At 42.7% G+C, this 27,928-nt stretch overlaps 1 protein-coding gene across 1 annotated transcript; it reads left to right on the top strand.

Moving 5' to 3' along the window:
- Positions 1–386: 386 nt before the first annotated feature.
- Positions 387–3,110, top strand: LOC105062572 (cone-rod homeobox protein). The gene is made up of 3 exons (XM_010946877.3): positions 387–486; positions 1,220–1,371; positions 2,463–3,110. The coding sequence occupies exons 1-3, from the start codon at positions 387–389 to the stop codon at positions 3,108–3,110; spliced, it is 900 nt and encodes a 299-aa protein (XP_010945179.2).
- The last annotated feature ends 24,818 nt before the right edge of the window (positions 3,111–27,928 follow it).

The raw sequence follows: 27,928 nt of genomic DNA, 5'->3' as shown, positions 1-27,928 counted from the left end.
ATTTTTAATGGAAGCTCTGGGGATTGAACCCAGGACCTCATGCATGCTAGGCATCCACTCTACCACTGAGCTATATATACCCTTCCCCTAAATAAGATTTTTTAAAGGATGGAGTAGGAATAAGAGTTTCCATTTAGGATGCTCCTTACAGATTCCACTCTTTGCTTTACAAAGTGTCAATGAAGCTTTGATGATCTTAAGCAGAGAGCCATTTTCTAGGTGGGGAAACTGAAGCACAGAGAGGAGAGATAAAATACCTAAGGTCACGTACCCAAGAAGAGACAGAGGCAGGGTTTGAACCAGATGGTGATAAACTGGGGAGTGTTTGAGTACCCCCTCCTTCTCTTGCAGGCCCACCAGCCTGGGCCCCAGCATCCCCGAAGATCATGATGGCGTATATGAACCCGGGGCCCCACTATTCCGTCAACGCCTTGGCCCTGAGTGGCCCCAGTGTGGATCTGATGCACCAAGCTGTGTCCTACCCAAGTGAGTACGGTCCTTCTCCTTGCCACCCCAGGCTGACCCCCCATCTTCTGGGGACCTCTGGGGTCCTTTGCCCTCAGGAAGAAGATGGGCACTTATAGGGGTGACGTCAGGGTCATACACCAGTCAAATGCGTTCGTCTGCAAATACAAAACACTATTCCATGTTTCCTAGGGATACAGGCAAGCATATGGCCATTCACAGAAACTTAGGGTAGTGGTTCCCTCTGGGGTGTGGGAGGGGAAGCAATCTGGAAGTGGAACTAGGATTCCTATCTATTAGCAATGCTTTATTTTCCAGAGAGGTGAGCGCTCTGTTTTTGGTGGCATTATTCTTCAACTGATTTTTGTTTTTCAAATTTTATTAAGTTGACCGTTATGGACCTGCCTCTTTTGTAGGCTGGCTATCCATAAATGATTGGCTATCCAAAATGTCCTGTTTCAGCTGAATATGTCTTAGTGCATAAGAAATTTCAGAAAAGAAATAAAAACCAAACTTACATAGCTAAAGCTAGTTCTCCTCGGGGTGAGGCATGAGCTCCAAAATGACAGGCCAAGGAGAACCCCATTTCCCAGGGGCACAGGGTGAGTTCAGGGAATGGGCACCCCCGTCGTTTGGGCAAATGAACCCAGAAGGGATATCTCGGCATCCCACGCACCTTTAGGACCTCACACCGGCAGAGGAAGGGAATGGGCCCAGGTCACCTGAAGGTCTCATTTTCCTGTCCCCGCCCCAGGCGCCCCGAGGAAGCAGCGGCGCGAACGGACCACCTTCACCCGGAGCCAGCTGGAGGAGCTGGAGGCTCTGTTCGCTAAGACTCAGTACCCGGATGTGTATGCCCGCGAGGAGGTGGCTCTGAAGATCAACCTGCCGGAGTCCAGGGTTCAGGTGGGATGTTCTGGTCCTGGACCTCCCCTGGCCCTTCCTGGGACCCAGAGTGGAGGAAGGAGGGAGAGGTCACAGAGTAACAGCCAAAGTCAGAAAGGCCTCTCATAATCCCTTGCCCCCAGTGTTTCGCTAGCTTCCTCTCTTACGCTCCCACGCAGTCTTATTCCGCTCTGCCCGCTCTGTCCCCGGTTCTTCCTCTGACACGCCCACCAAGCACACTCCTGCCTCAGGACCTTTGCACTCCCTCTTCCCTCTACCTGGAAGGTATATTCCCCATCACCTCGTTCAAGTCTGTGTTTACCAACCAATCAGATCACCTTGCCAGTCAATGAGCCCTTAACACTCAAAGCTGCAACCTTTCCCCGCCTCCCCTTATCCTGCTCAGTGGGTTCTTCTATAGTATTTATCATCTAAAAATACCATGTGATTACTTACTGTGTATTTGTAATCTGTCTGTCTCAACTAGAATGGCAGCCTCACTGGTATGTCCCCAAAGTAGCAGAAGACTGTTCGTCATGATTATTAGCTGGTGGATGGATAAATGTATGTATGTGTGATTGCATGATTGTGTGTATGTACATATGATTAGATGGATGAATATATATATGTCTGATTGTACGTGTGTGAATGATTAGATGAACTGATGAATGAATATAAATATATATATGTTTGTATCTTGTATGATAGTACGTGCGTACATATGGTTGGATGGATGAATGTGTGTATGTATGTATGACTAGGTATGCATGATTGTACATAGGTGCATCTGATTGTGTGTGTGTGTGTGTGTGTGTGTGTGTGTGTGTACAGTTGTATGGATGTGTGACTGTATGTAGGTGCATCTGATTGTGGGTATATGTATGTACAACTGCATGGATTTTTGACTGTAGATACATCTGGTTGTATGCATGTGTGTGTATGCACGGATGTATGACGGGTGGATGAATAGTGTCCCATAACCGATCTCAGGGTGCAGAGGTCTGGCTCTGGCATGTCTCACCAGTCGGCACCCTCGTTCGTGGGCACCGCGGAGGCTCTCCTGGGCCTCCTCCTCACCCCGCCCCCGCCCCGATCTGCCCTCGCACCCCCAGGTCTGGTTCAAGAACCGCAGGGCTAAGTGCCGGCAGCAGCGGCAGCAGCAGAAGCAGCAGCAGCAGCCGCCGGGGGCACAAGCCAAGGCCCGTCCTGCCAAGAGGAAGGCAGGCACGTCTCCAAGGTCCTCCACGGACGTCTGTCCAGACCCCCTGGGCATCTCAGATTCCTACAGCCCCCCTCTCCCCGGCCCGGCGGGCTCCCCCACCGCGGCAGTGGCGACCGTGTCCATCTGGAGTCCGGCCTCGGAGTCCCCCTTGCCCGAGGCGCAGCGGGCCGGGCTGGTGGCCTCGGGCCCTTCCCTGACCTCAGCGCCCTACGCCATGACCTACGCCCCCGCCCCTGCTTTCTGCTCTTCCCCCTCAGCCTACGGGTCGCCCAGCTCCTACTTCAGTGGCCTGGACCCCTACCTTTCTCCCATGGTGCCCCAGCTGGGGGGCCCGGCTCTCAGTCCCCTTTCTGGCCCCTCCATGGGGCCCTCCCTGACCCAGTCCCCCACCTCCCTGTCGGGCCAGAGCTATGGCACCTACAGCCCCGTGGACAGCTTAGAATTCAAGGACCCCACAGGCACCTGGAAGTTCACCTACAACCCCATGGACCCCCTGGACTACAAGGATCAGAGTGCCTGGAAGTTTCAGATCTTGTAGAAGATACCTTCTCCATCTCTCTCCACCTCTCGTCCAAACTGCCTCCCTGCACATTGTCTCCACCTGCCCTGGGGTGGCATCCCTGATTAAGCAGCAGGAGCTGGCCACCCTTCCAAAGGCCGTGGCCTCTTTGCCTCCAGTACCACTCAGCCCAGCACAGTCCACCCGTTTCCTTCTGGGGACAGAGGCCCCTCCGTCTCCCGGGTCGCTCCATAGGTCTTAGTCATTCTCTCCACACCCAACACCGTTTCGTATGGATTTCAAACCCCGAGCCCCAGACTCCAGAACCTGGTGCTGAGAATTTGCCCCAAGACAATATTAAACCACACTTGCGGTTGACTGGGGGGGTAATGTTAAGGTCAGAATCACGGTGCCCTTGAAACAACAGGTCGGGGGGCTCAATTCCTTAACTTTCCATTTGGGACACTTCTTTAGCATATGGGTAGAGATCCTTCTAGAAATTCCAAAGACAGACTTTACAAAGCCCCGTGATGGAACCTTAGGCCAATTATACAGTTAAGTTCAGAAATTCACTTGGCAATTTTACAGATCTCACAAATGTCAGGTTTACATGGTAGGTTTAGGGGGCTCTTTGATACTTATCTATATACATATATATATATTTTTTTCTTTTTCTTCTTAGTTTCTTCTTAAAGACAATTCGTTATTCATTCATTCATTCATTCATTCAGACATTGGGAAGGGGAATATTTGGTAGGAGAATGAAAGGCAACTAGTCTGTTTCATGTCTCCTTTTTTCTTTCTTTTGTTTTAGCATTTTCTAAAGATGAACTTCACCCAGACATTGGGGAATTGGGGTTGCTGTGTGGGGAGCACCAGCTATAGTTGTGGGAATGGCAAATAGAAGAGGAGGTGGCCATCTGTAAATACACAAGAGGCAGGGGTGGGCTGAGAGAAATGATTTGGGGGCAGCCCCACATCCCAAACGCACATCCTCTCTTGTAGATTTTTTTTGTTTCCTGTTTCAATGGTGGGATCGGACAATAAATAGAGCTTGGCCTGAGGAAGTTCTCCTGGGGCAGTACCGTATGTCTTTCACTACCATCTGACCCACAGCCACAGAGACAAGCACTGCGGGCATTTCAAGAAGGATTCAGGCATTTTGACACTCTTGGAAGTTTGGTGCTTTGGCCCCTGCCTCCTCAGGGTCTGGGTTCTCCAAGGAAGAGGAAACCCTGGTTCGTAGTGTTTGCCTATTCCCGTGGTGTAAATACTCCCACTATGGCTAAGACTTCAAGGCGGCCAAGCTGAGGTCCCTGAACTTGGAGTTGGGAAGAGACACTTGCAATCTGTGCTCACAAGCCAAGACCGGCTGGCTCCGGGCCCCAGTGTGGGAAGGGAGGTCAGGAGGGAGGCACCGTGTGAAGGGAGCCTGGGAGGCATCAGAGGGTTTTTCTGGGTCCAGGCCAGGAGAGGTCCATGCAGCCTAGACCCCGAAGGGCACACTGTGATCATTAGAGCCCACCAAGATGGTTTACTCAACACATCGCTTGATCATCTCTCATGGGTCTGAGCCATGCTGGGACATGAGACTCAGAGTTCAGTGTGGGATGCAACGTATGCACAGAAGGATGGCATGTGATGGGGTATGTGATGGGGGGGATCTGGGCAGAATTCACAGGGGAGGGACAGGCAGGGATGACGCTCTGCCCTGGATCTGCGCACAAGCCGGGACCAGGATGCAGTGTCTGTTATTTTATTTCACAGAGACCCCCACGCTGTGCTGGAGGCTGGGGTCTCGGGTGTAAACGAGTCTCCCCCTGCCCCCACGGAGATCCCCATTCACAGAGGAGGGTGTGTCTTGTGCAAACAATTCAAAGTCAGCTTAATAAGGAGGTCCGGCAGGGCGTGAAGGATGGACATGATGTTCTGGAGGAGGGCGGACAGTAATAGAGGCTGAGGGACAGTCACAGGCCAAGGGAAGGGTAAGTCTTCAAGAGACCCCCATCTTGGGGTCTTCCAAGACTCCTCTAGGAGCTGGACAGAGGGAGGAGTGAATCTGTTTGGGAGATTCCAGGTTCCTTGTCCTGGGCCAGCCTCCTGGACGCTGGTTCTTCAGCTGTCCCTTGGGGGTGTCAAAGGTTCTACTTCCTAAAGCCAGGAAGAGCGACAAGGAAAGTGGGACGGAACAAGAGGCCAGAGGCCTCCCTCACTCTGCATCAGGCCCTCTGTCCTCCCCTTTCCCATGTACTGGAACTCCAGGTCTTCCTTTGCTGGCCACCTGCGGAGTGACAAATGATTAAAATGTTGAGCCTTGCTTAAAGTCTGCGTGATGTTTTTTGTTTCCATGGAAAAGCAGACTAGGGGAGGTAAAAACAGGGATTGTCTGTCCCCCGCCCATCTCTCCCCACCTTTTGTCTCTGGGGGGCATGAGTGTGTCCACATGCTTTCTCTGTCTGGTCACCGTCTTTTCCGTGATGTCTCTTGAAAGCCAATTAAGCAGGGATGTGGGCTCCAGATGGCCAGCTTCCACCCGCTGTGACGTCCCTGGGCCTCCCCATTGCTGCAGAGGGGCGATGACCATGCTTCCTGCCTCAGTGGTCCCTGTAAGGATTAAAGCCCTCCCCACTAGCTTCCAGTCCCCTGCAGCTTCCTCTTACACCTGTCCCTTTCTCCTTGCGCCCTTGGCGCCTTCCAGCTCTTCTCCCTGGTCACTTTCAGTTCCCCACCATTTCTCTTCTTTTCTCTTCTTTTCTCTTTTTCCTTCCTTTTTTTTCTTTTTTCTTCCTTATTGTCGAGTCTCAGACTCCAGGTCCCCATTTCTTTCTGCCAGATTTTTGTCTTTTTCTTTCTTTCCCCTTCTTCTCTTTTCTTTGCCTTTGACTTTCTGTCTTGCCAGCTCCAAGCCATCAATCTCTGCTTCTGTCCCCCTCAGTCACTGAGTCCCAGGTTAAAATGTGTGTGTGTGTGTGTGTGTGTGTGTGTGTGTGTCTAGCACAAGATTGATGGATCAGACAGACTTACTGTTTGAACCTGGCTCAGTCACTTCTGGTCATACGACCTTGGGCAATTCATTTCTCCCAGCTTCAGCTTCCCCACCTGTAACGTGAGGCATTGTGAAGACCTACCTTGAGAGAATTAAATGAGATTGTTATATTAAGTCCTTTGTCCTGAAGTCTGGTCCATGGTAAGAGCCCAATAAACATTTATCTATTTTTGTGGTAAGATACACATTACATAGAATTGACCACTATTATCATTTTAAAGTGTGCAACTCAGTGGTAATAAATACATTCACAGGAAAAAAAGACACAAGAGGTCACATACTGTATGATTCCATTTATATGAAATGTCCAGTATAGGCAAATCCACGGAGATGGAAAACAGATTCGTGGTTGCCAGGGGCTGGGGGGAGGGGAGGTGGGTAGTGATAGCTTAAGGGGTATGAGGTATCTATTTGGGGTGAGGAGAAAGTTCTGGAACTAGATAGTGACCCAGCAATTCCACTCCTAAGTATAAACCCCAAAGAAAGGTGTTCAAACAAAAACTTATGCACTCATGTTCAGAGCAGCACTGTTTACAATAACCAAAAATGTGGAAACACTCTTAAATGTCTACCTTGAAGACATTATGATAAGAGTTTATCTTAACCCCAAATTTTCCCCTGAAATTGTTCTTGTGCCCCCCATAGCAGCTTTGTTCATCACGGCCTCAAACAGGAAACTATCCAAATGTCCATCAGTGGGTGAATGGATAGACGAACTGGTGCATCCAGACAATGGAATAAAAAAGGATCGCCTCCTGGTATACATAGCAACATGGATGAACAGCACAATAATGAGTGAGAGAAACCAGGCTACAAGCAGTACAAAGGGTATAATTCCACTTACCTGAAATTCTAGAAAAGGTAAAATCATAGTGGCAGAAAGTGAATAGTGGTTGGCAGGAGCTGGGGATGGGTGGATGGGGTTCACTGCAAAGGGATGAAAGGGACTCTTTTTGAGGTGCTAGACAGCTTCTGTATCTTGACTCTGGTGGTGGTTCCATGACTGTATCTGAATGCCTATCGAACTCTATGGTTAAACACATCAAACTCTATGGTTAAGATGGATGGAATTGATAGTATATCAATTATAAAACTGCAATAAATTGGAAAGGAAAGAAAGAAAAAGTTACTGAGCAGCTACTATTTGCTAGGCACTGGAGAAAGCCGATCCTAATTCTTTAAATTCTCAAAACAGTCCAACAGAGAGATGCTATGATAGACAGATGTTATGATTATCCCCATTTCACAGATGAGCAAACTGAGGCAGAAGGAGGTCAGATGATCCGCCCAAGTTCCCGCAACTAGGAAGAGGTAAAACTGGGATTTACAGTCATCGTGTTAGGATGCAGACACTCCAGAATCTCCTGGCATTCTCCCTCCCTCCCCATTTTTTGGTCTTGTCTTTCACTCTTGCTTCTCTCTTGTTTGTTTCTTCCTTCTTTGGCCTCAAGCTCAAGTGTATTTCCCTCTTCTCTTTTCCTCTCCCCATCTCTCTCCTCACCCCCATATGTCTCTGTCCTCCCTCCTGTCCCTCCTGATCTCTGAGCCCCTCCCTGGCTGTTTCCTCTGTCCCCGAACAGGACTAATTTAGCAAATGCTCCAATCCTCTTATGATGGTCCAGCCTCAGCAGAATGGCAGGGGAATTAGCGGGGATTAGGTTCAGACGCATGACCCATGGGGGAGGGGACCTCGTGGAGACAACTGAGTTTTAACTAAGAGATGGTCTCCTCCACCCTTACCACCTCCATGTGAAATCATGCCTGGGACACACAGTAATAATGAAATCATAGGTATACTCTTTATGGAGCCCTTAGGATTTGTCAAGTACTTCCTTATATTTCTCCCTTACGGAATCTTCATTACAACCTCATAAGGTTGGGGCCACCCCCCACCTCCTCTATTTTATGGATCAGGAGGGGTTAAGTAACTTTCGCCCAAGGTGATCAAGAGCCTGTCCCAGTCATCCTGGTGCTTTTCAGTTTAAAGATGAAGAAACCGAGGCTGGGAGATGAGAACAGATCAGCCCTGGGGTCACAAAGCGTGCAAATGCAACCCCTGTTTGGCAACTTGAAAGATGATGCTCTTGGCCCCTCAGAGTATGAAGGAGATAAGAGAGAGGGAGTGAAATCAAGAAAGGGTAGGAACGGAGAGGAAAATAGGTTCCAAGGAGGAGGAGGAGAAAGCAGAGCAGAGGAGGAGATTAGGTAGGGAAAGAAAACACAAGACCGACATCAGGAGGGGAGTTTGTGCAAGATATTATTTCTCTTTAAGAATGTGACAGAATTCACCAGTGAAGCATATGGGCCTGGAGTTTTCTAGAGGAAGGTTAATTATGTATTTTGTTTATTTAACAAATATGTAATTGTTCATGTCTTAAATTTTCTTCTTGTGTCAGTTTCATGAACTTGTATTTCTCCAGGAGTTTGTGTATTTCCTCTAAGTTGCCAAATTTATTGGCGTACCCTTGTTTGTGATCTAATTTTCATTTAAGTTATCTATGGCATTAAATGCCATATATCAGATATCAGATAAGAAGAAAGACTAAAATCAACCATCTTTGACATCATCTCAAGAAGTTAGAAATGAGGGGAAGAAATAAAAAGACGAGAGCAGAAATTAATAAAATAAATAATGTACAATAGAAAAAAGCAACAAAGGCATAAGTTTTGTTAAAGACTAATAAAATCAATAGCTCCTGAAAACACACAGAGAGAAAGAGAGAAATTACCAAAATAAAGATGGAAAAGGGGACATTACTAAAGATCCAACATTAAAGACATTAATGATCATAAGAGGATATTATAAACAACTTTATGGTAAGAAATTTGAAAATTTAGATGACAAATTCTTAGCAGAACACAACTTATCAAGGTAAGAACACACAAAAAGAGAAAATCTTAATAGTGCTATTAAAGAAGAGTAATCCATAATTTAAAATTTTCATACAAAAACATTTCATACCTGTCTGTCTTCACCAGCAAATTCCGCATCACAACCGAGAAAGAAATTACATTGATCTTTTGCAAACTTCCAGAGAATTGAAAGAGAGAGAACATTTTTCATTTTATTTCATGACACCTGCATAACCCTGATATCAAAAACTTGGCAAGAACATTAAAATAAAGGAAAATTATAGATCATGAGCTTAGATATGAGTCTTAGACAAGATATTGTCAAATAGAATCCAGCATATGTAACAGAGGAGGGATAATATATCTTGACCAAGCTGAGTTTATTCTAGGAATGCAAGGATGGTTTAATATTCAAAAACCAAGGATGGGAATTTGCCACATTAACATAATAAAGGGAAGATCATATCATCTCAGTATATGCAGGGGAGGCATTTGATAAAACTCAAAATCTATTTTTGATTAAAAATAACAAACTCTTTGAAATGAGGAAGAGAAGCAAATCCCGTCATTTGATAAAGAATCCTACAGAAAACATTATGTTTAATTGAAATGTTGAGAGCTCTTTTTCTATTACTGGGAATGTGGCAGGAACACCTAGTCCTCACCATTTCTCTTCAACACTGTACTGAAGGCCCATGCAATTAGGAAATAAAGATTCAATAAAGAAAGAAAGGGAGATAAAAGGCATAATTGCTTAGAAAGGAATGAAACTATCATTTACATTATATTACTATTATTATTTGGGAAACCAAAAGAATCTATAGGTAATCGCTTAGAATTAACATGAGGATTTCACAAGGTCACTGAATGCAAGTCCATATAGCAAAAACTGATCATTTTATATATTCCAGTCACAAACAATTAGGTAATATTTTTTAAAAAACTGATACAATTTACACTAACATCAAACACTTAGAGAAAAATACCTAACAAAATCTGTGTGTAATCTCTACACAGAAAATTCTACAATATAACAAAAAGTATTAAAGTAGACCATAAAAGGTGTTCAACTTCACTGGCCATCCAGAAAATAAAAAATAAAGCCAGAGTGATTTTACTCTATAAACCTACAAGCATGGCTAAAATTAAAAAAGAGACAATGCTAACTTTCAGTGAGGATATGGAGTAACTGGAAGTAGTAAACTGGTAAAATTACTTCAGAAATCTGTTAGGCATTATCTACTAAATTCGAGCAAATTCTTCCTCTATGGCCCAGAAACTCCAGTCCTAGGAATGTACCAACAGAAATGTATATGTTTGTGAGTCAGAAGACATGCTCAAGAATGTTCATTGGTATCAGTATTTGTAAAAACAACAACAACAAAAACTTCAAAACTCAAAAAAACCCGAATGCACACCAATGAGAGAATAAATGAATTAATAGTGCTAAATCATGTAATGGAAAACTACACAGACATCAGAATGCACAGGCAGATCATTGCTACTGACAATAGGGGGGCAGATCATTGCTACCTATGCTAGATATTTGGTGGAAGTGGACTTGTGCAATATCTGTCCTTTTTTAATCTGACTTATTTCATGTAGTATAATATTTTCTAGATTCATCCTTGTTGCAGCATGTATCAGAAATTCCTTTTTATGGGTGAATAATATTCCATTGTATGTACAGCACATTTTACTTCATTCATTGAATAGATGTTAGTATTGTTCTCACTTTTTGTCTATTGTAAATAATGCTGCTAGGAACATGGGTGCACAAGTATCTGCTTGAGTCCCTGATTTCAATTCTTTTGGGCATAAAAGTCACTTATTTGGGGAAACTTCCCCCAAGTTACCTAACAAGCTCAAATACTGTGTAGGTCCTTTCAAACACCAACTTACTGAGATGCCCCTAGGATTCCCATGGTGTGTGTTCCCCTTCATTGCAATGAGACAATAAATTTACTTAACAACTATGCTTTCCTGATGGTCTCTGGCTGAGGATATTGTCAATTATCTCCAAGTCTGTCTCAAACAAGCAGCAGCACTCCAAAAGCATTAGAAAGCCAGCTTCCGCATCCTCTCACCGACCAATCCCAGGCATGGAGACTCTTCTCAACTTTGCCTATTTAATTATCAAGATGTTCCATTTCATTTCTTTTAAAAAGGAGGGAGAAGGTGTCCTCTAGTCACATCTTATAGACCAAGGAAATTACTAGATCCTCCCCTGTTGACAGCAGCACCACTGACTGTCTTGGTGACCAGCATGTTCCCAGCCACCCAAGAAGCACAAAAGATGTCCAGTCATGGCAGAATGTTGCCAGAAAGGTCTCCTTCTGGTAGACTGCCCCGGGGAGTGGCAATTCAGAGAGTGAGGCAAATTGGATAACAAGATCTCTGTGCTTTGTTTCATGTTGTCTGTGATCACTCGTTTAATTTTCATTTGACATTGATGATAATAAAACCCCCTTAGGGATGAGCATTGTAAATTGTGTTCTTCCCTGACCCCATCCCCTGGAGACCCCGGCGCAGCCAGGAGTTCAGGTCTATGCAGCTGGGGGAGGTGGGAAGTTGGGTTCCTGGGACCCAAGCTCCTGAGTCGAACACCCAAACCAGACCCAGTTCATTCATTCACCAGGGAAAAGGGCAGGACCCAGGCGGTCTTACCATGGGGGTTTCCTGGCAGCGCCCAGTGAACAGTAGTTACTCCATAATAAAAGGATTAAAAAATCATCGTGTCTCCTGCAAGGGGGTGGGGTTAAGGGTGGGGCAAGAGAGAGTGGGTCCCAGGACTCTTAGGGTGTGCCTAGGTGGGTGCAGCAGGAAGCTGGGATACATGCCCAAGGCCCCATGGCCAGAGACTCGTGCAGAGAACAGAGCAGCAGTGAGGAAGAAAGAACCCAGATCTCTCATGGGTGAGTCTGGACCACCAGGAGGGGCCTGGGCTGGTGGTGGGGCTGTGTGGGTGGCATCCTGTGGCTGAGGCTAGGAGGCCTCCTGGGCATCCAGAGAAGGCCCAGCTGTCTGGGAGGGCTTCCTGCTCTGCACTGTGGGGAGGAATTAGCAGATTTGGGGGAGTGGAATTACATTATTGGGGCTGGGTGAGCAGAGAGCTGGCACATAGTAGTCCTCTGCAAATGTCAGGGTGGCTTCAGTCCTTGGATGGGGGCTGGGTGGTGGGGGTGCTGAAGAGCCTCCCTGCCTGCCTTGCTGGCTGGGGGCCTTGTAATACTCCAGGAGCTGTGATCAAGCCCATTTCAAAGATGTGGACACTGAGGCCCAGAGAGGGGCAGGCGCTGGGGCTCGAAGGTGGGGAGCCAGGGTCTGACCAAGAACATCTGGTCCAGATGCCACACCCTCATCCAGGCACTGCCTCCTGCTGCCGTCAGGCCTGAGCCCCTCTCCCCCCTGCTCACAGGAGGGGCCTGGCCTAGGAGGAGAAGGGTGCCAGATCGGCTGGGAATTGGTGGTGGGGCTCATCTGACCCTGTTTCCTTGGCCAGACCCCGCCCGCTGCTCAGGACCCCTAAAGAGGCAGCGACAGGAGCGCACGGTGTACACCAAAGAGCAGCTAGAGATGCTGGAAGAGCACTTTAAGAAGAACGACTATCCGGGCTACCAGGAACGCCTGGGCCTGGCGGCCAAGCTCAACCTAGAGGAGCACAAAGTGCAGGTCTGACCCCCTCCCCGCCCCCGGTCCCCCAGACCTGCTCCCACTTGGCCACTTACCAAGTGCCCCGCCCCTGGACCACCTTCCCTGCCCTTCCCGCGCAGCAGGTGGGGAGCAGTCAGGCCAGAGGGGCCCAGTGCGGCCCTGGGTCACACGGCAAGCCAGGGATCTCCCCGGTGTGGGCGCACGACTGGATCCCGAGTCCACTTCAACCCTGTGCGGCACAAACCCGCCAACCCCGTCTGGCCAGGACTGACGCCCCACGAAGCCTCCCTGTGCCCAGACCTCAGGGCCTCTGAACCTGCGGACCCTCTCGGGCAGACCCCTTCCTGATTCCTGGGCTCGCGGGTGCCCCAGCCCTGTCCCTCCTGCCCTCGGCGCCGCCCCCCGGCGGCCTCCTGACCCGCAGGGGCCTCTAACTGGGGCTGGGGGCGGAGGCAGAGGCGAGGCCGGCGGCCCTCGCCCCGCAGCAGCCCCGCAGCCCGGGCAGAGGTGGACGCGCGCGGCCCCTGCTCTCTGACGCCTCGTCCCGGGCCCCTCTGTCTCCCCAGGTGTGGTTCAAAAACCGCCGGGCCAAACGCTCTAGGCTGGAGCGACTGTCCAAGGGCGGAGACCAGAGAGCCTGCGACGCCCCCGGCGCCCCCGGCCCCACATTCCCAGAGGAGCCGGGTTTCCGCAGCCCCGCTCCGCCCAGCCCCGCGGGGCTGCTCGCGGCACCGGATCCCGGCGCCTTCGGCCAGGGCCCGGCCAGGTGGGCCCCGGCTCGGGGCGCCCGGGCGGAAGTCCCAGCTGCTTCAGCCCCCGTTCCAGCCCCAGCCTCAGTCCCAGCTCCAGCACCCGTCTGGCCTCAGGACCCCTCTGCCGCCAACTTCTGTCCTGGGCCTCTTTCAATTCCAGATTTTGCAAATATATTCTCCTACCGAGATCCCTCCCGGGGACCTCCCTCTCCCTTGATGTCTGGGTACCAAAAGGATGATGATTCTGAAGATGAGAACGACTTAGGCCCCGGGCGGTTACTGAGTTTATAGGTCATATGTCCCCACAAAGTCTTGCAGACCCCACGGGGCCAGAGGTGCTAGAGGGTCGTGGGCCTCCGCGTGGCGCCCAGGCGAGGATGCAGGAAACTGTGGCATCTCGGTCTTAACAGCTGTTTACCCTCCATGTCGTGACGGCACCTCCAACCATCCAGCCTGGGGAGGAGGGTATTTTTGTGTTCACTGTGAGGTGTATTTTGCTTTCGTGGATGCTCCCAAGAACTTTCTATGAGACCTTGTAGGGAATTTGATTAAAATTGCATTAAGTCTTTATCTTCTCTTGATGGCTAGACATTTTTGTTTTTGCTTCTCTCTACCTCTACCTATTTATTTGTAGTTTCAAATAAAAGTTTGTGAATTAAAAAAAATGCATTAAATCTATTAGTGGTTTGGGACTCAATTGACATTTTTGCAATACCGAGCTTTCCGATATAGGTAGATTACTTATTTATTCATTCCTTTGGTTATTTACAAAGACTCTCCAAGTGCTATTATTTAACCAGGGAAGTCTTATGTACATTTTTCTGTAGGTTTTTTTCCCTAGTCCTTCGTCTTTGTTATTGCCTGACGTTTTAGATGGTATTTAAAATTTTATTTTAAAATCTGTGTCCCGTATGTAGGATTCAATAGATATATTTATTGTGTATCCAGGGATCTGGCTCAATTTAAAAAAAAATCAGATAACTTATCTGGACCTCGTATGGGGCTTGATAATTTGAAAATTTAAAAAGTTCATGGTCATCTTGTGAGCACTGTTTCCTGCAGAGCCAGGAAGTGGTAGCCTCTCCTTTGGTTCTACCAAAGCCTGTAGGAATACCTCTCTTCTCTAGGCACCTCTATCTCCGGGTCAGACTCTTCCTCTACTGCCTCCTTGTGTCCGCCCTGGTCCCTGCGTCTCCCCACAGCCGGTCCTCTGACCCTGTCCTGGTCCCATTTAGCAAATGCCCCAATCCTCTTAGGCCAGGTGGGCCTCAGCAGAGCAGAGAAGGAATTAGATCAGATTTGGGAGGGGGTTGCTCACGTGACAGGCTCTGGAGGGGAGTGCTGGGTGGCGGGGGAGACAGACTGCCAGGATATAATAAAAGCCCCTCCTGCTTATCTGACAGGCCCTGGTTGCATGGACACACACACAAACCACTGAAACCTCATTCCATTCAGACCCTCGCCTCATAGAGGAGGACAGGGAGGAATGTAATTTTCCATCCATTCCAGGAGAGGGAGCCAAGGTAGGGGAAGTCCCTGTTAGGCATCCTGGGGGCGGAGAGGAGGGAAATAAGATTCAGACTCGCCCTAGGCAGGGGGCAGAGAGGGTGGTGCCCTGGGGGATCTCCAGCCACCCAAGGATCATCAGTGAATGGAAAATGGATTAATTTTTTAATGCCTGGAGACAGTTTGCATTTACTCTGACAGGTTGACTAGAGAGTGCCTGGACTCTGGCGTAGGATTCCTCCTTTCCCCATAGTCTCAATTCTGTATCACATTTTTACACAAGGAGTCCCCTACCCACTTCTGATTCCAGGAATCTTTGCCATCTCCTAGGAGGCTCTCCCGGGCTCAGTCCTACCTCCCCTCACAATTTCAGGCTGTGTCCTGACCATCCTCAATGGAAGCATCTGGACATCTCACTTAGCTCAGGAAGGAGACAGGTGGTGACTTTCTGAAGGCAGGTCTTGGAACTTTCCCATATCTGTGTCCCCCAGGGTAGTTCTAGAGCAAGAATTTCCCTGTTTCCTTACCTGTAGCAAATATACATATTTGCACCATCAATCATATGACTATGATCAACACTATTAATCTATTGGGACCCATGGTGAGACAGGATCCATAATGACCCGTCTTTGGTGGTTTTCATTGTGGTCAATGTAGGTCCATTGGTATCCATGGTATCAGTGGTAAAGATAAGAATCTATTGTGTGTTTTACTCTGGAGAAGGTGAAGATTTTAGACTCAGCCACAGTGTCTGTAGGAAAAGCACTCAGGGTATACATGAAAAGAGTTCATGGTTTGTACCTTCAACAAATGGGTAAAATTCAAGCTTTATTCCATTCTGGGTGCTCTGGGGTAGAGCTGGAGTGCCTTTGCCTTGTGAAGACTGAAGAGAGGTAAGAAAGAAGTCAAACAGAAATCCAGAGAGACTGGAAATGAGGGGGACATTTGCCAGAAGGGACATCCGGAGTCTCTGAATCAACAGGTGAAAAGGAAACTCATTTTGAGATATCTAGGGGACAGTGTGGGATATATGCAGACCCAGAGACACAGGATGTCCTATTGTCCAGGAATAACAAAGTGTGGAAAAGATACAAAGAACAGAACCATTGTCCAGGGGTCTGGAGGAATAGCCAGGCAGATGAGCAGAATTTCTACTTTTAGTTTCTCCGGAGCTCCATTTCTAGAATAAAAGGATGGGAAGCAGAGAAAATAGGAGAGGTGACCCCAAAGTAGCAGCGACAGACTGAGTCTCTGAGTGGTGCAAAGGACGGAGCCGTGGGGCAGAGGAGCTTTTGAGTCAAACAGAATCACCTTTGGGATAATTTGAGAAGGATAGGTGTTAACTCTTCTCTAAATTTTTGGGAGCACTCACCTGTGAAGCCACGTGGTCCTGCACTTTTGTTTGTTGGGAGTCTTTTCAATTACTAGTTCAATTTAATTACTGGTAATTTTTCTGCTCACATGTTCTATTTCTTCCTGATTCAGTCTTGGCAGATTGTACATTTCTAGGAATTTGTCCATTTCTTCTAAGTTGTCCATTTTGTTGGCCAACCTTGTAGTAAGTCTCTTAGGATCCTTTGTATTTCTGTGGTGTCAGCTGAAATTTCTCCTTTTTCATATCTGATTTTATTGATTTAGGCCCTCTTTTTTTCCTGATGACTCTGGCTAAAGGTTTACCAATTTTGTTAATCTTTTCAAAGAACCAGTTCTAAGCTTCATTGATCTTTTCTATAGTTTTAGATTTTTAAAAAATTTTATTATTATTATTTATTTTCTATTTTTTTTTAAATTGAAGTATAGCTGATTAACACTGTTGTATTGGTCCCTGGTGTGCAGCAAAATAATTCAGTTATACATGTATGTATATATATTCTTTTTCACTACAGGTTACTACAAGCCATTGAATCTGACTCCCTGTGTTGTACAGTAGGACCTTGTTTATCTATTCTGTGCATAGTAGTTTGTATCAGCCAATTCCAAACTTTCAATTTATCCCTCTCCCCTTCATTTTTTCAGATTTGACATATGAGTGATATATGATATTTGTCTTTCTCTGACTGACTTCACTTAGTATGATAATCTCTAGGTCCATCCATGTTGCTGCAAATGACATTATTTCATTCCTTTTTATGGCTGAGTAATATTTCATCTTTATCCATTCATCTGTTGATGGACATTTAGGTTCCATGTCTTGGCTACTGTAAAAACTGCTGCTATGAATATTGGGGTGCATGTGTCTTTTAAAATTAGAGTTTTTTTCTGGATATATGCCCAAGAGTGGGATTGCTAGATCATACTGTAACTTTATTTTTAGTTTTTTAAGGAACCTCCATTCTGTTACATTCCCACCAACAGTGTAGGAGGATTCCTTTTTCTCCACACCCTCTCCAGAGTTTATTATTTGTAGACTTTTTGATGTTGGCCATTCTGACCGGTGTGAGGTGATACCTCATTGTAGTTTTGATTTACATTTCTCAAATAATTAGTGATGTTGAGCATATTTTCATGTGCCTGTTGGCCATCTGTGTGTATTCTTTGGAGAAATGTCTGTTTAGATCTTCTGCCCATTTTTTGATTGGTTTTTTTTTTTTTTTTGAGTTGTGTGAGTTGCTTGTATATTTTAGAAATTCATCCATTGTCGGTCTCATCATTTGCAAATATTTTCTCCCATGCTGTAGGCTGTCTTTTCGTTTTGTTTATGGTTTCCTTTGCTGTGCAAAAGTTTTAAGTTTAGTTAGATCCCATTTGTTTATTTTTGGTTTTATTCTCCTTACTCTAGGAGACGGATCTAAAAATATATTGCTGCCATTTATGTCAAAGAGCGTTCTGCCTGTGTTTTCCTCTAGGAGTTTTATAGTACTCCACCACTCTTACATGTAGGTCTTTAATCTATTTTGAGTTTATTTCTGTATATGGTGTTGGAGAATTCAACTATATCTCAAAAAAAATTAATTTATAAAGAGTACAAAACTTTATAACAAAATGCTTCTTTTCTAGAGCGAGTTAGGAGTCTACACTTCCACCAGTATCTGAATGTTTGTGTCTCTTCCAAATTCCTGTTTTGAAAACCTAATGCCCAAAATGATGGTATTAGGAGGTGGGGCCTTTGGGAGGTTATTAGGCCATGAAGGCGGGGCAGAGCCCTCGTGAATGGGATTAGTGCCCTGGACAAGAGACTCCAAGGAGCTAGTTCCCGCTTCCGCTTGTTTGGATGCTCCCAGATGTCTGACACCTGCAAGAGGGCCATAACCTGGCCACGCTGGCACCCTGACCTCGGACTTCCAGCCTCCAGAACTGTGAGAGATAAATTCCTGTGGTTTATAAGCCACTCCGTCTATGGTGTTTTGTTGTAGAAGCATGGATGGACCAAGACAGCCAGCACACGAGATTCAGTTGCTTCTCTCCTTGTCTGCACTATGGAATGTTAGCATTTTTTTCTTTTAGCCATTCTAATAAATCTGTGCTGGTGACTTCTTGTGCTTTTTAATGCTTATTTCCCTGAGGGCTAATGATGCTAAACATCTTCTCATGTGCTTATTGCTATCCTTATATCCTCTTTGGTGAAGTATCTGTTCAACTCTTGTTCATTGGAAAAAAAAAAGACGGGTTGTTTTCTTACTGCTGAGTTCTGACAGTTCTTTATGTAGTCCGGAACAAGTCCTTTGCCAGATGTATTATTTCAAATATTTCTCCCATCTGCAGTTTGTCTTCTTATTCTCTCTCTCTTTTTAAAATTTTTTTGGTCGGGAGGGAGGAGAGGTAATTAGGTTTATTTATTTCATTTCTTAATGGAGATACAGGGATTTAAACCCAGGACCTTGTGCAGGCTAAGCATGTGCTCTGCCACTGAGCTATACCCTGCCTCCTGTCTTCTCGTTCTCTTAACAGGGTCTTTCTCAGAGCAACCCACTCCCCACTCCAAATTTTATAAAGTCTGATTTATCACTTTTATTTTATGGGTCATACTCTTGATGTCATGCCTACGAACTCTTTGCCTAATCCTGGGACATGAAGATTTTTCTCCTGTATTTTCTTCTACAAGTTTTTATAGTTGTATGTTTTATGTTTACATCTATGATCCATTTTGAATTAATATTTGTATAAGGTGTGATGTTTAGGTCCAAGTTCATTTGTAACAACGCCATTTATTGAAAGGAATATCCTTTCTCCATTTAATTAGTTTTGTACCTTTGTCCAAGATCAATTGATCACATTTGTGCGGGACTGTATCTGGGTTCTCTATTCTGTTCTGTCCATCTTTGAGTCACACTGAATTGATTACCACAGATGCACAGTAATTCTTAGGATCAAGGAGCATAATTCCTCCAAAGTTTATTCTTCTTTTTCAAAGTTGTTTGAACTATTTCACTTCCCTTGCATTACCATACAAGTTTTTTTTTTCAAGAGAGTTCCTATTTTTAAAAATTAAAAAGTTTTTTTTTTTTATTTTGGGGGAGGTAAGTAAGTAAGTTTATTTATTTATTCTTAAAGGAGGTACTGGGGATTGAACCCAGGACCTCATACATGCCAAGCATGTGCTCTACCATTTGAGCTATACCCTCCCCCAACTATTTTTCCTCCAATTTTCAGGAATTTATTAGCAGATTGAAAAAGTTTGGTTCCTTATTGGATATAATTTTTAAGAAATAAATTTTATAGTAAGCTAAATTAAATGATAGCAGGGTTACAGTGAAGTAATGGTATTTATTTATTTTGATGGGCAAATGTCATGAAAAAACTTTTTAAAAAATGATAATTCTTTTTATTTTTATTTTTTTAAATTTGCAATGTTCTATTAGTTTCCGATCATAAAGGTTTTGGGGTTAGCTTGTCCAAAAAGTACTGTTGGGATTTTGATTGTAATTGGATTAAATCTTCAGCTGAATTTGGGGGACAATTGATATATTCACAACATTGAGACTTCTAGGACATATACATAGTATATTTCCATATATTTAGATCTTCTTTGATTTTTTTCATCGGCATTTTGTTGTTTTCAGCCTACAGATCTTGTCTATATTTTATTTATGTGTAAGTTTTCTTTTTATGAGGAATTATTATACACAATATTTAAAAATTTCAGTTTCCAATTGTATTTCGCTACCATATTTAAATACAAGTAATTTTTGTGTGTTGATCTTACATACTACAGTTTAGCTCTAGGAGTTTTATTGTTGTTTGTTTTTAGATTCTACGACGTCTGCATGTAGGGATAGGTTTATTTCTGTTTTTCCAAGCTGTGTGACTTTTCATTCCTTTTCTTGCCTTTTTTTGTGATGACCGAGACTTCCAGTGTGTTGGTGAAAAGAAGTAGTGCCTTGTTTCCAGTCTTAGAGAGAAAGCATCGCCCTAGTATTAAGTATAATGTTAGTCCTAGGTATTTGTAGATGCCCTCATTAGCTATGGGAAGTTCCTTTTATTCTTAGTTTACTGAAAGTTTTTTTTTTTAATCAAGAATGTATGTTAAATTTTGTTAAAGGATTCTTCTGCATCAGTGGATATGCTTATGTGGTTTTCCTACATCAGTTTGTTGGTATGGTGAATGATGTTGACTGAGATTTGAATACTGAAGCAGCCTTGCATTCTTAGGATATATCCCACCTAGTAAGGACTTGCTATTCTTTGTATGTATTGCTGGATCCAATTTTCTAATACTTCGTTGAGAATTTCTGCATCTGTATTTATAAACAATATTGGTCTATAGTTTTCTTTCTTTGTAGTGTCTTCTGTTGTTAGTGTAATGCTGGTCTCATAAAATGAGTTGAGACATGTTTATTCCTCTTTCATATTCTGGAAGGGAATGTGTAAAATTGGTATGTTTTTTTTAAGTGCTTGGTAGAATTCAATGATAAAATGATCTAGGCCTGAAGATTTCTTTTTCAGAAAGAATTATACAATGAATCCAATTTCTTTATTAGTTATAGGACAATTCAAATTATCTGTTTCATCTTGGGTGAATTTTGGTAAATTATGTTTTTTAAGGAGTTGGTCCACTTAATATAAATTGTTGAATTTATGTAACTAGTTGTTAATAGCACTCCCTTACCATCTTTAAATGTCTGTGGGGTTTAGTCATATTTCTTTCTACATTGCTGAGGTCAGTAACTGTGTTGTTACTCTCTCAATGTCTTTTTTGTTAATATTTTTCAAATATTTAATATTTATTTATTATTATATTGCTTAATTATATATTTTTTTATTTTGGGGGGGGAGGTAATTAGGTTTAATTTATTTTTAGAGGAGGTACTGGGGATTGAACACATGACCTCATGCATGCTAAGCATGTCCTCTACCACTTGAGCTATACCCTCCACCAGGTCTTGATAGAGTTTTATCAAGTTTATTATTTTTTCAAAGCACCAGCTTTTGTTTTATTTATTTTCTCTATTGACTTTCTGTTTCTGATTTTATTAATTTCTGCTCTCATCTTTATTATTTCTTTCCTTCTACTTGCTTTGGGTTTATTTTGCCCCTTCTTCTTCTAGCTTCCTGAGGTGGAAGCTTAGACCATTGATTTGAGACTTTTCTTCATTTCTTTTTTTTCTTCTTTTTCTCAATAGGAAATATTTATTTGTTTTAAGTTAATTAGTGGATTTTTTTTATTGTGGTAAGAACACTTAACATGAGCCCTTCCATCTTAAAATTTTTTTAACTTTTTTTTTATTGAGTTATAGTCATTTTACAAAGTTGTGTCAAATTCCAGTGTAGAGCACAATTTTTCAGTTACACATGAACATAAGTATATTCATTGTCACACTTTTTTTTTTGCTGTGAGCTACCATAAGATCTTGTGTATATCCTGTGCTATACAGTATAATCTTGTTTATGTATTTTACATTTTGAAATCCCAGTTTGTTCCTTCCCACCACCCACCCTCTTGGCAATCACAAGTTTGTATTCTATGTCTATGAGTCTGTTTCTGTTTTGTATTTATGTTTTTGTTTTTGTTTTTTTTTTAGATTCCACATATGAGATATCTCATATGGTATTTTTCTTTCTCTTTCTGGCTTACTTCACTTCGAATGACATTCTCCAGCGACATCCATGTTGCTGCAAATGGTGTTATGTTGTCCGTTTTTATGGCTGAATAGTATTCCATTGTATAAATATACCACATCTTCCTTATCCAGTCATCTGTTGATGGACATTTAGGCTGTTTCTATGTCTTGGCTATTGTATATACTGCTGCTATGACCAGTGGGGTGCATGTATCTTTTTGAATTAGAGTTCCCTCCAGATATATGCCCAGGAGTGGGATTGCTGGATCATAGGATAGGTCTGGTTTTAGTTTGTAAATAGTGCTGCTATGAACATTGGGGTGCAGGTGTCATTTTGAAGTAGGGTTCCTTCTGGATATATGCCCAGGAGTGGGATTCCTGGGTCATATGGTAAGTCTATTCCTAGTCTTTTGAGGAATCTCCATACTGTTTTCCACAGTGGCTGCATCAAACTGCATTCCCATCAGCAGAGTTCCCTTTTCTCCACAGCCTCTCCAGCATTTGTCATTTGTGGACTTTTGAATGATGGCCATTCTGACTGGTGTGAGATGATACCTCATTTGAGTTTTGATTTGCATTTCTCTGATAATTAGTGATATTGAGCATTTTTTCATGTGCCTATTGATCATTTGTATTTCTTCCTTGGAGAATTGATTGTTTAGGTCTTTTGCCCATTTTTGGATTGGGTTGTTTGTTTATTTCTTATTAAGTCCTATGAGCTGCTTATATATTCTGGAGATCAAGCCTTTGTCAGTTTCACTTGCAAAAATTTTCTCCCATTCCATAGGTTGTCATTTTGTTTACTTATGGTTTCTTTTGCTGTGCAGAAGCTTGTAAGTTTAATTAGGTCCCATTTGTTTATTCTTGCTTTTATTTCTATTGCTTGGGTAGACTGTCCTAGGAGAACATTTTTGAGATGTATGTCAGATAATGTTTTGCCTTTATTTTCTTCTAGGAGGTTTATTGTATCTTGTCTTATGTTTAAGTCTGATCCATTTTGAGTTTATTTTTGTGTATGGTGTAAGGGAGTGTTCTATCTTCATTGCTTTACATGCTGCTGTCCAGTTTTCCCAACACCATTTGCTGACGAGACTGTCTTTATTCCATTGTATATTCTTGCCTCCTTTGTTGAAGATTAGTTGACCAAAAGTTTGTGGGTTCATTTCTGGGCTCTCTCTATTCTGCTCCATTGGTCTATATGTCTGTTTTTGTACCAATACCATGCTGTCTTGATGACTGTAGCTCTACAGTATTGTCTGAAGTCTGGGAGAGTTATACCTCCGGCCTCTTTCTTTTTCTTCAGTAATGCTGTGGCAATTCTAGGTCTTTTGTAGTTCCATATAAATTTTATTATGATTTGTTTTAGTTCTGTGAACTATGTTCTGGGTAATTTGATAGAGATTGCATTAAATCTGTAGATTGCCTTGGGCAGTGTGACCATTTTAACAATATTGATTCTTCCAATCCAGAAGCATGGGATAGCTTTCCATATTGTAAAGTCTTCTTTAATTTCCTTCATCAATGGTTTATAGTTTTCTGTGTATAATTCTTTCACCTCCTTGGTTAGATTTATTCCTAGGTATTTTATTACTTTGGGTGCTATTTTAAAGGGGATTGTTTCTTTACTTTCTTTTTCTGTTGATTCATCATTAGTGTAAAGAAATGCAACTGATTTTTGAACGTTAATCTTGTACCCTGCTATCTTGCTGAATTCTTCAATCAGCTCTAGTAGTTTTTGTGTGGACCTCTTAGGGTTTTCTATAGTAACATGTCATGGCATATAGTGACACTTTCACCTCTTCTTTTCCAGTTTGGATCCCTTTTATTTCTCTCTCTTGCCTGACTGCTGTGGCTAGGACTTCCAAGACTATGTTGAATAGAAGTGGTGATATTGGGCATCCTTGTCTTGTCCCAGATTTTAGTGGGAAGCTTTTGAGTTTTTCACTGTTGAGTACTACGCTGGCTGTAGGTTTGTCATATATAGCTTTTACTATGTTGAGATATGTTCCCTCTATACCCACTTTGGTGAGAGTTTTTATCATAAATGAGTGTTGAATTTTATCAAATGCTTTTTCTGCATCTATTGAGATGATCATTTGGTTTTTGTCCTTTCTCTTGTTGATATGATGTATTACATTGATTGATTTGCATATGTTGAACCACCTTTGTGTCCCTGGGATGAACCCCACTTGGTCAAGATGTATAATCTTTTTTATGTTTTGTTGGATTCTATTTGCTAATATTTTGGTGAGGATTTTGGCATCTATGGTCATCAGTGATATTGACCTATAATTCTCTTTTTTGGTAGTGTCTTTGCCTGGTTTTGGTATCAGGGTGATGGTGGCTTCATACAATGAATTTGGGAGTATTCCCTCCTTTTCAATCTTCTGGAAGAGTTTGAGAAGGACTGGTATGAGTTCTTCTTTGTATGTTTGGTAGAATTCCCCAGTGAAGCTGTCCGGTCCTGGATTTTTATTTGTAGGGAAGTTTTTTATTGCTAATTAGATTTAATTTCTAGTGATCAGTTTGTTCAAGTGGTCAGTTTCTTCTTGCTTCAGTCTTGGTGGACTGTATGTTTCCAGAAACTTGTCCATCTCCTCTAGGTTATCCATTTTAGTTCCATATAGTTTTTCATAGTATTCTCATATGATATTCTGTATTTCTATGTTATTTGTTGTAATTTCTCCATTTTCCTTTCTTATTTTGATTATTTGTGCTCTCTCTTTTTTCTTCTTTGTGAGTTTGGCCAGAGGTTTGTGGATTTTATTTACTTTTTCAAAAAACCAGCTTTTGGTTTGATTGATTTTTTTCTGTTTTTTAAATCTCTGTTTTATTTATTTCCTCCCAATCTTTATTATTTCCTTCCTTCTGCTGCCTTTTAGGGTTTTTTGCTGTTCTTTTTCTAATTCTTTTAGCTGGTGGGTTAGATTGTTTATTTGAGATTGTTCTTTTTTGAGGGAGGCCTGTATCGCTATAAACTTTCCTCTTAGTACTGCCTTTGCTGTGTCCTATAAATTTTGTGTGGTTGTGTTTTCATTTTCATTTGTCTCAAGGTATTTTTTTAACTTCAGCTTTGATTTCATCGTTGACCCATTGGTTTTTTAATAGCATGTTGTTTAATCTCCATGTTCCTTTTTTCTCCTTTGTTTCTCTGTAGTTGATTTCTAGTTTCATGGCATTGTAGTCAGTAAAGATGCTTGAGATGATTTCTATCTTCTGAAAATTGTTGAGGTTTCTTTTGTGCCCAAGTACATGATCAATCCTAGAAAATGTTCCATGTGCACTTTAAAAGAATGTATATCCTATTTTTGGAGGGTGTAATGCCCTGAAAATATCCACCAAATCTAATTTTTCTATTGTATTATTTAATTTCTCTGTTGCCTTGTTTATTTTCTGTCTGGAAGATATGTCTAGTGATGTTAATGTGATGTTAAAATCTCCAAAAATGATTGTATTCCCATCAATTTCCCCCTTTATCTCTGTTAGTAATTGTTTTATGTACTTAGGTGCTCCTATATTGAGTGCATATATATTAACGATATATCCTCATCTTGTATCACTCCTTTAATCATTATAAAATGTCCTTCTTTATCTTTCTTTGTGGCCTTTGTTTTAAAGTCTATTTTGTCTGAAATGAGTACTGCTACTCCTGCTCTCTTGGCATTTCCGTTTGCATGGAATATCCTTTTCCATCCTTTCGCTCTCAAACTATATGTGTCTTTCTCCCTAAAGTGGGTCTCTTGTATGCAGCATATTGAAGGTTCTTGCTTTATTATCCAGTCTGCTACTCTATGTCTTTTGTTTGGAGCATTTAGTCCATTAATATTTATAGTAATTAATGATAGATGTGTGTTTATTGCCATTTTGAACTTATTTTTGCAGTTGATTTGGTATTTCCTCTTTGTTCCTTTCTTCTTCCTTTTGTGGTTTGATAATTTTCCTTTGTATTATCTTGGCTTTTATTTAGTTTTTGTGACTCACTTATAAGTTCTTGGCTTGTGGTTACCTTTTTTTTGGTAAGTCTATTAGCCCATTACTGTAATGGCTTTTATTAAACAGATAGTAATATAATCTCAAACCTATCCTACTGAGAACAAAAAATTTTAAAAAGAAAAAAAAAATACTCTATGTTTTCTTGCTTCCCTCTCCCACTCTTAATGATTTAGATGTCTTCTTTTACAATTTTGTGTTTATTCTATTTGTAATTCATGGTTGTTATCACCTTTCCAGTTATGAGTTTCTCATTTCTGTAGCATCCTGCTTCTTTTCTATTTAGACCTTTCAATATTTCTTTTAGCATGGATTTAGTGTTGCTAAACTCTTTTAGTTTTTGCTTGTCTGTGAAATTCTTTATCTCTCTTTCTATTTTAAAGGATAGCCTTGCTGGATAAAGTATCCTAGGATGCATCTCCTTTTCATTTAGAACTTTGTATGTATCTTGCCACTCCCTTCTGGCCTGTAGTGTTTGTGTAGAGAAATCAGCTGGAAGCCTTATGAGGGTTCCCTTGTAACTCACTCTTTGCTTTTCTCTTGCTTCCTTTAGGATCATTTCTTTATCCTTGACTCTGGCCATCTTGATTATGATGTCTTCGTGTGGGTCTATTTGGGTTCTTCCTGTTTGGGACCCTCTGAGCTTCCTATATTTGGATATCTGATTCCTTCTTTACGTTTGGAAAGTTTTCAGTCATGATTCCTTCAAATACCTTTTCAACCCCCTTTGTTCGTTCTTCCCCTTCTGGAACCCCTATTATGCATAGATTGGCATGCTTTATATTATCCCATAGGTCCCTTATGTTGTTTTCATTTGTTTTTCTCTCAGCTGTTCTGATTGGGTGGTTTCTGTTGTCCTGTCTTCTAGGTCACTTATTCGTTCCTCTGCATTATCTAGTCTGCCTTGTACTGCCTTTAAATCAGCTTTCATCTCAGCAAATGAGTTTACCAATTCTACTTGGCTCTTCTTTATAGCTTCAATTTCATTTTTGACATATTTTATATCTCTAAACACTACCTCTTTTAGTACCTTCAGTACTTTGATAACTCCTTTTTTGAAATCTTGACCTAGTAGACCATCAATGTCTATTTCATTGATCGTTCTTTCAGGGGATTTACCTTGCTCTTTTAATTGGGAGTGGTTCCTCTGCTTCTTCATGTTGCTGATATCCCTCTGGCACTGTGGCTTATGGATTATCAGTATCTATTGTGGCCCTTAAGGGGTTTATTTATTTATCTCTCTAACACCTATGCAGGTATAAAAGTTAGAAAAAAAAAGACACAGAAAGAATTTTAAAAGAAGGAAGAAAAAAAGGGTTTGAAAACAGTGTATAATGAATAATAGAAAAGCAATTTGAATCAGACTAGCAATCGAGTTGAGACGTCTTTTTAAAAACCTTAAAAAAAGGAAAAGGGAGCAAAAAACAATATTTGAAACCTGTGTATAATCAATAACATGAGATCAAAACCAAGAAAAATGAAAATGAAGTCAGGTGGATTTTTAAAATAATAATAATAATAAAAATATTTTAAAAGAAAAGTTTAAAAGGGGTTAAAACTGGAAGCATATATAATTGTTTAAAAAGTAAAAATTAAAAATGTAATAGATAATAGAACAGATATTAAAAAGATTTAAAAAAGGGGGAGGTGTGCTTGTGGAGACTGTACACTCTTAATGATTTTATTGAGAAGTCTTTCTGTCTTCGCCCTGTTTTGTAAACTCAGCTTGCTATTTCCAGAAGCCCTCTGTTGGGGCCCCTCATCTGTGCTGCTCCCAGTGCCTGCTGGCAAGCAGATCGTGCCCCCTGCCAACACTGCGGTCAGGTGCTGCTCTCCTTCACGGTGGGCAGGCAGGTCACTCCCCCTCCCGATGCCACAGTCAGAAGCTGCACTCGGCGTGGTAGGAGGGCGGATTGCTGCCCCCTCCCAGCACTGTGGTTAGGTGCTGCACTCCTGCCAGGAAGGTGGGGTGGCCACTACGGGTCCACACTCCGTAGGTGGGCTGGGGAAGACCGCAGAACAGCCCCGCCCCTGCTCCATGCCAAAACTCAGCTCCTT

The sequence above is a fragment of the Camelus bactrianus genome, chromosome 9, assembly GCF_048773025.1.
Source record: "Camelus bactrianus isolate YW-2024 breed Bactrian camel chromosome 9, ASM4877302v1, whole genome shotgun sequence".
Classification (NCBI taxonomy): Eukaryota; Metazoa; Chordata; class Mammalia; order Artiodactyla; family Camelidae; genus Camelus; species Camelus bactrianus.
Note: the sequence above shows the minus strand (reverse complement) of the source record. Positions and strands in the feature narration are given on the sequence as shown.

Coding starts and splice junctions, on each gene's coding strand:
- LOC105062572 (XM_010946877.3), top strand. CDS start 387: ATGATGGCGTATATGAACCCGGGGCCCCACTATTCCGTCAACGCCTTG. Junction 487..1,219: donor CCAAGCTGTGTCCTACCCAA/GTGAGTACGGTC, acceptor TCCCCGCCCCAG/GCGCCCCGAGGAAGCAGCGG. Junction 1,372..2,462: donor TGCCGGAGTCCAGGGTTCAG/GTGGGATGTTCT, acceptor TCGCACCCCCAG/GTCTGGTTCAAGAACCGCAG.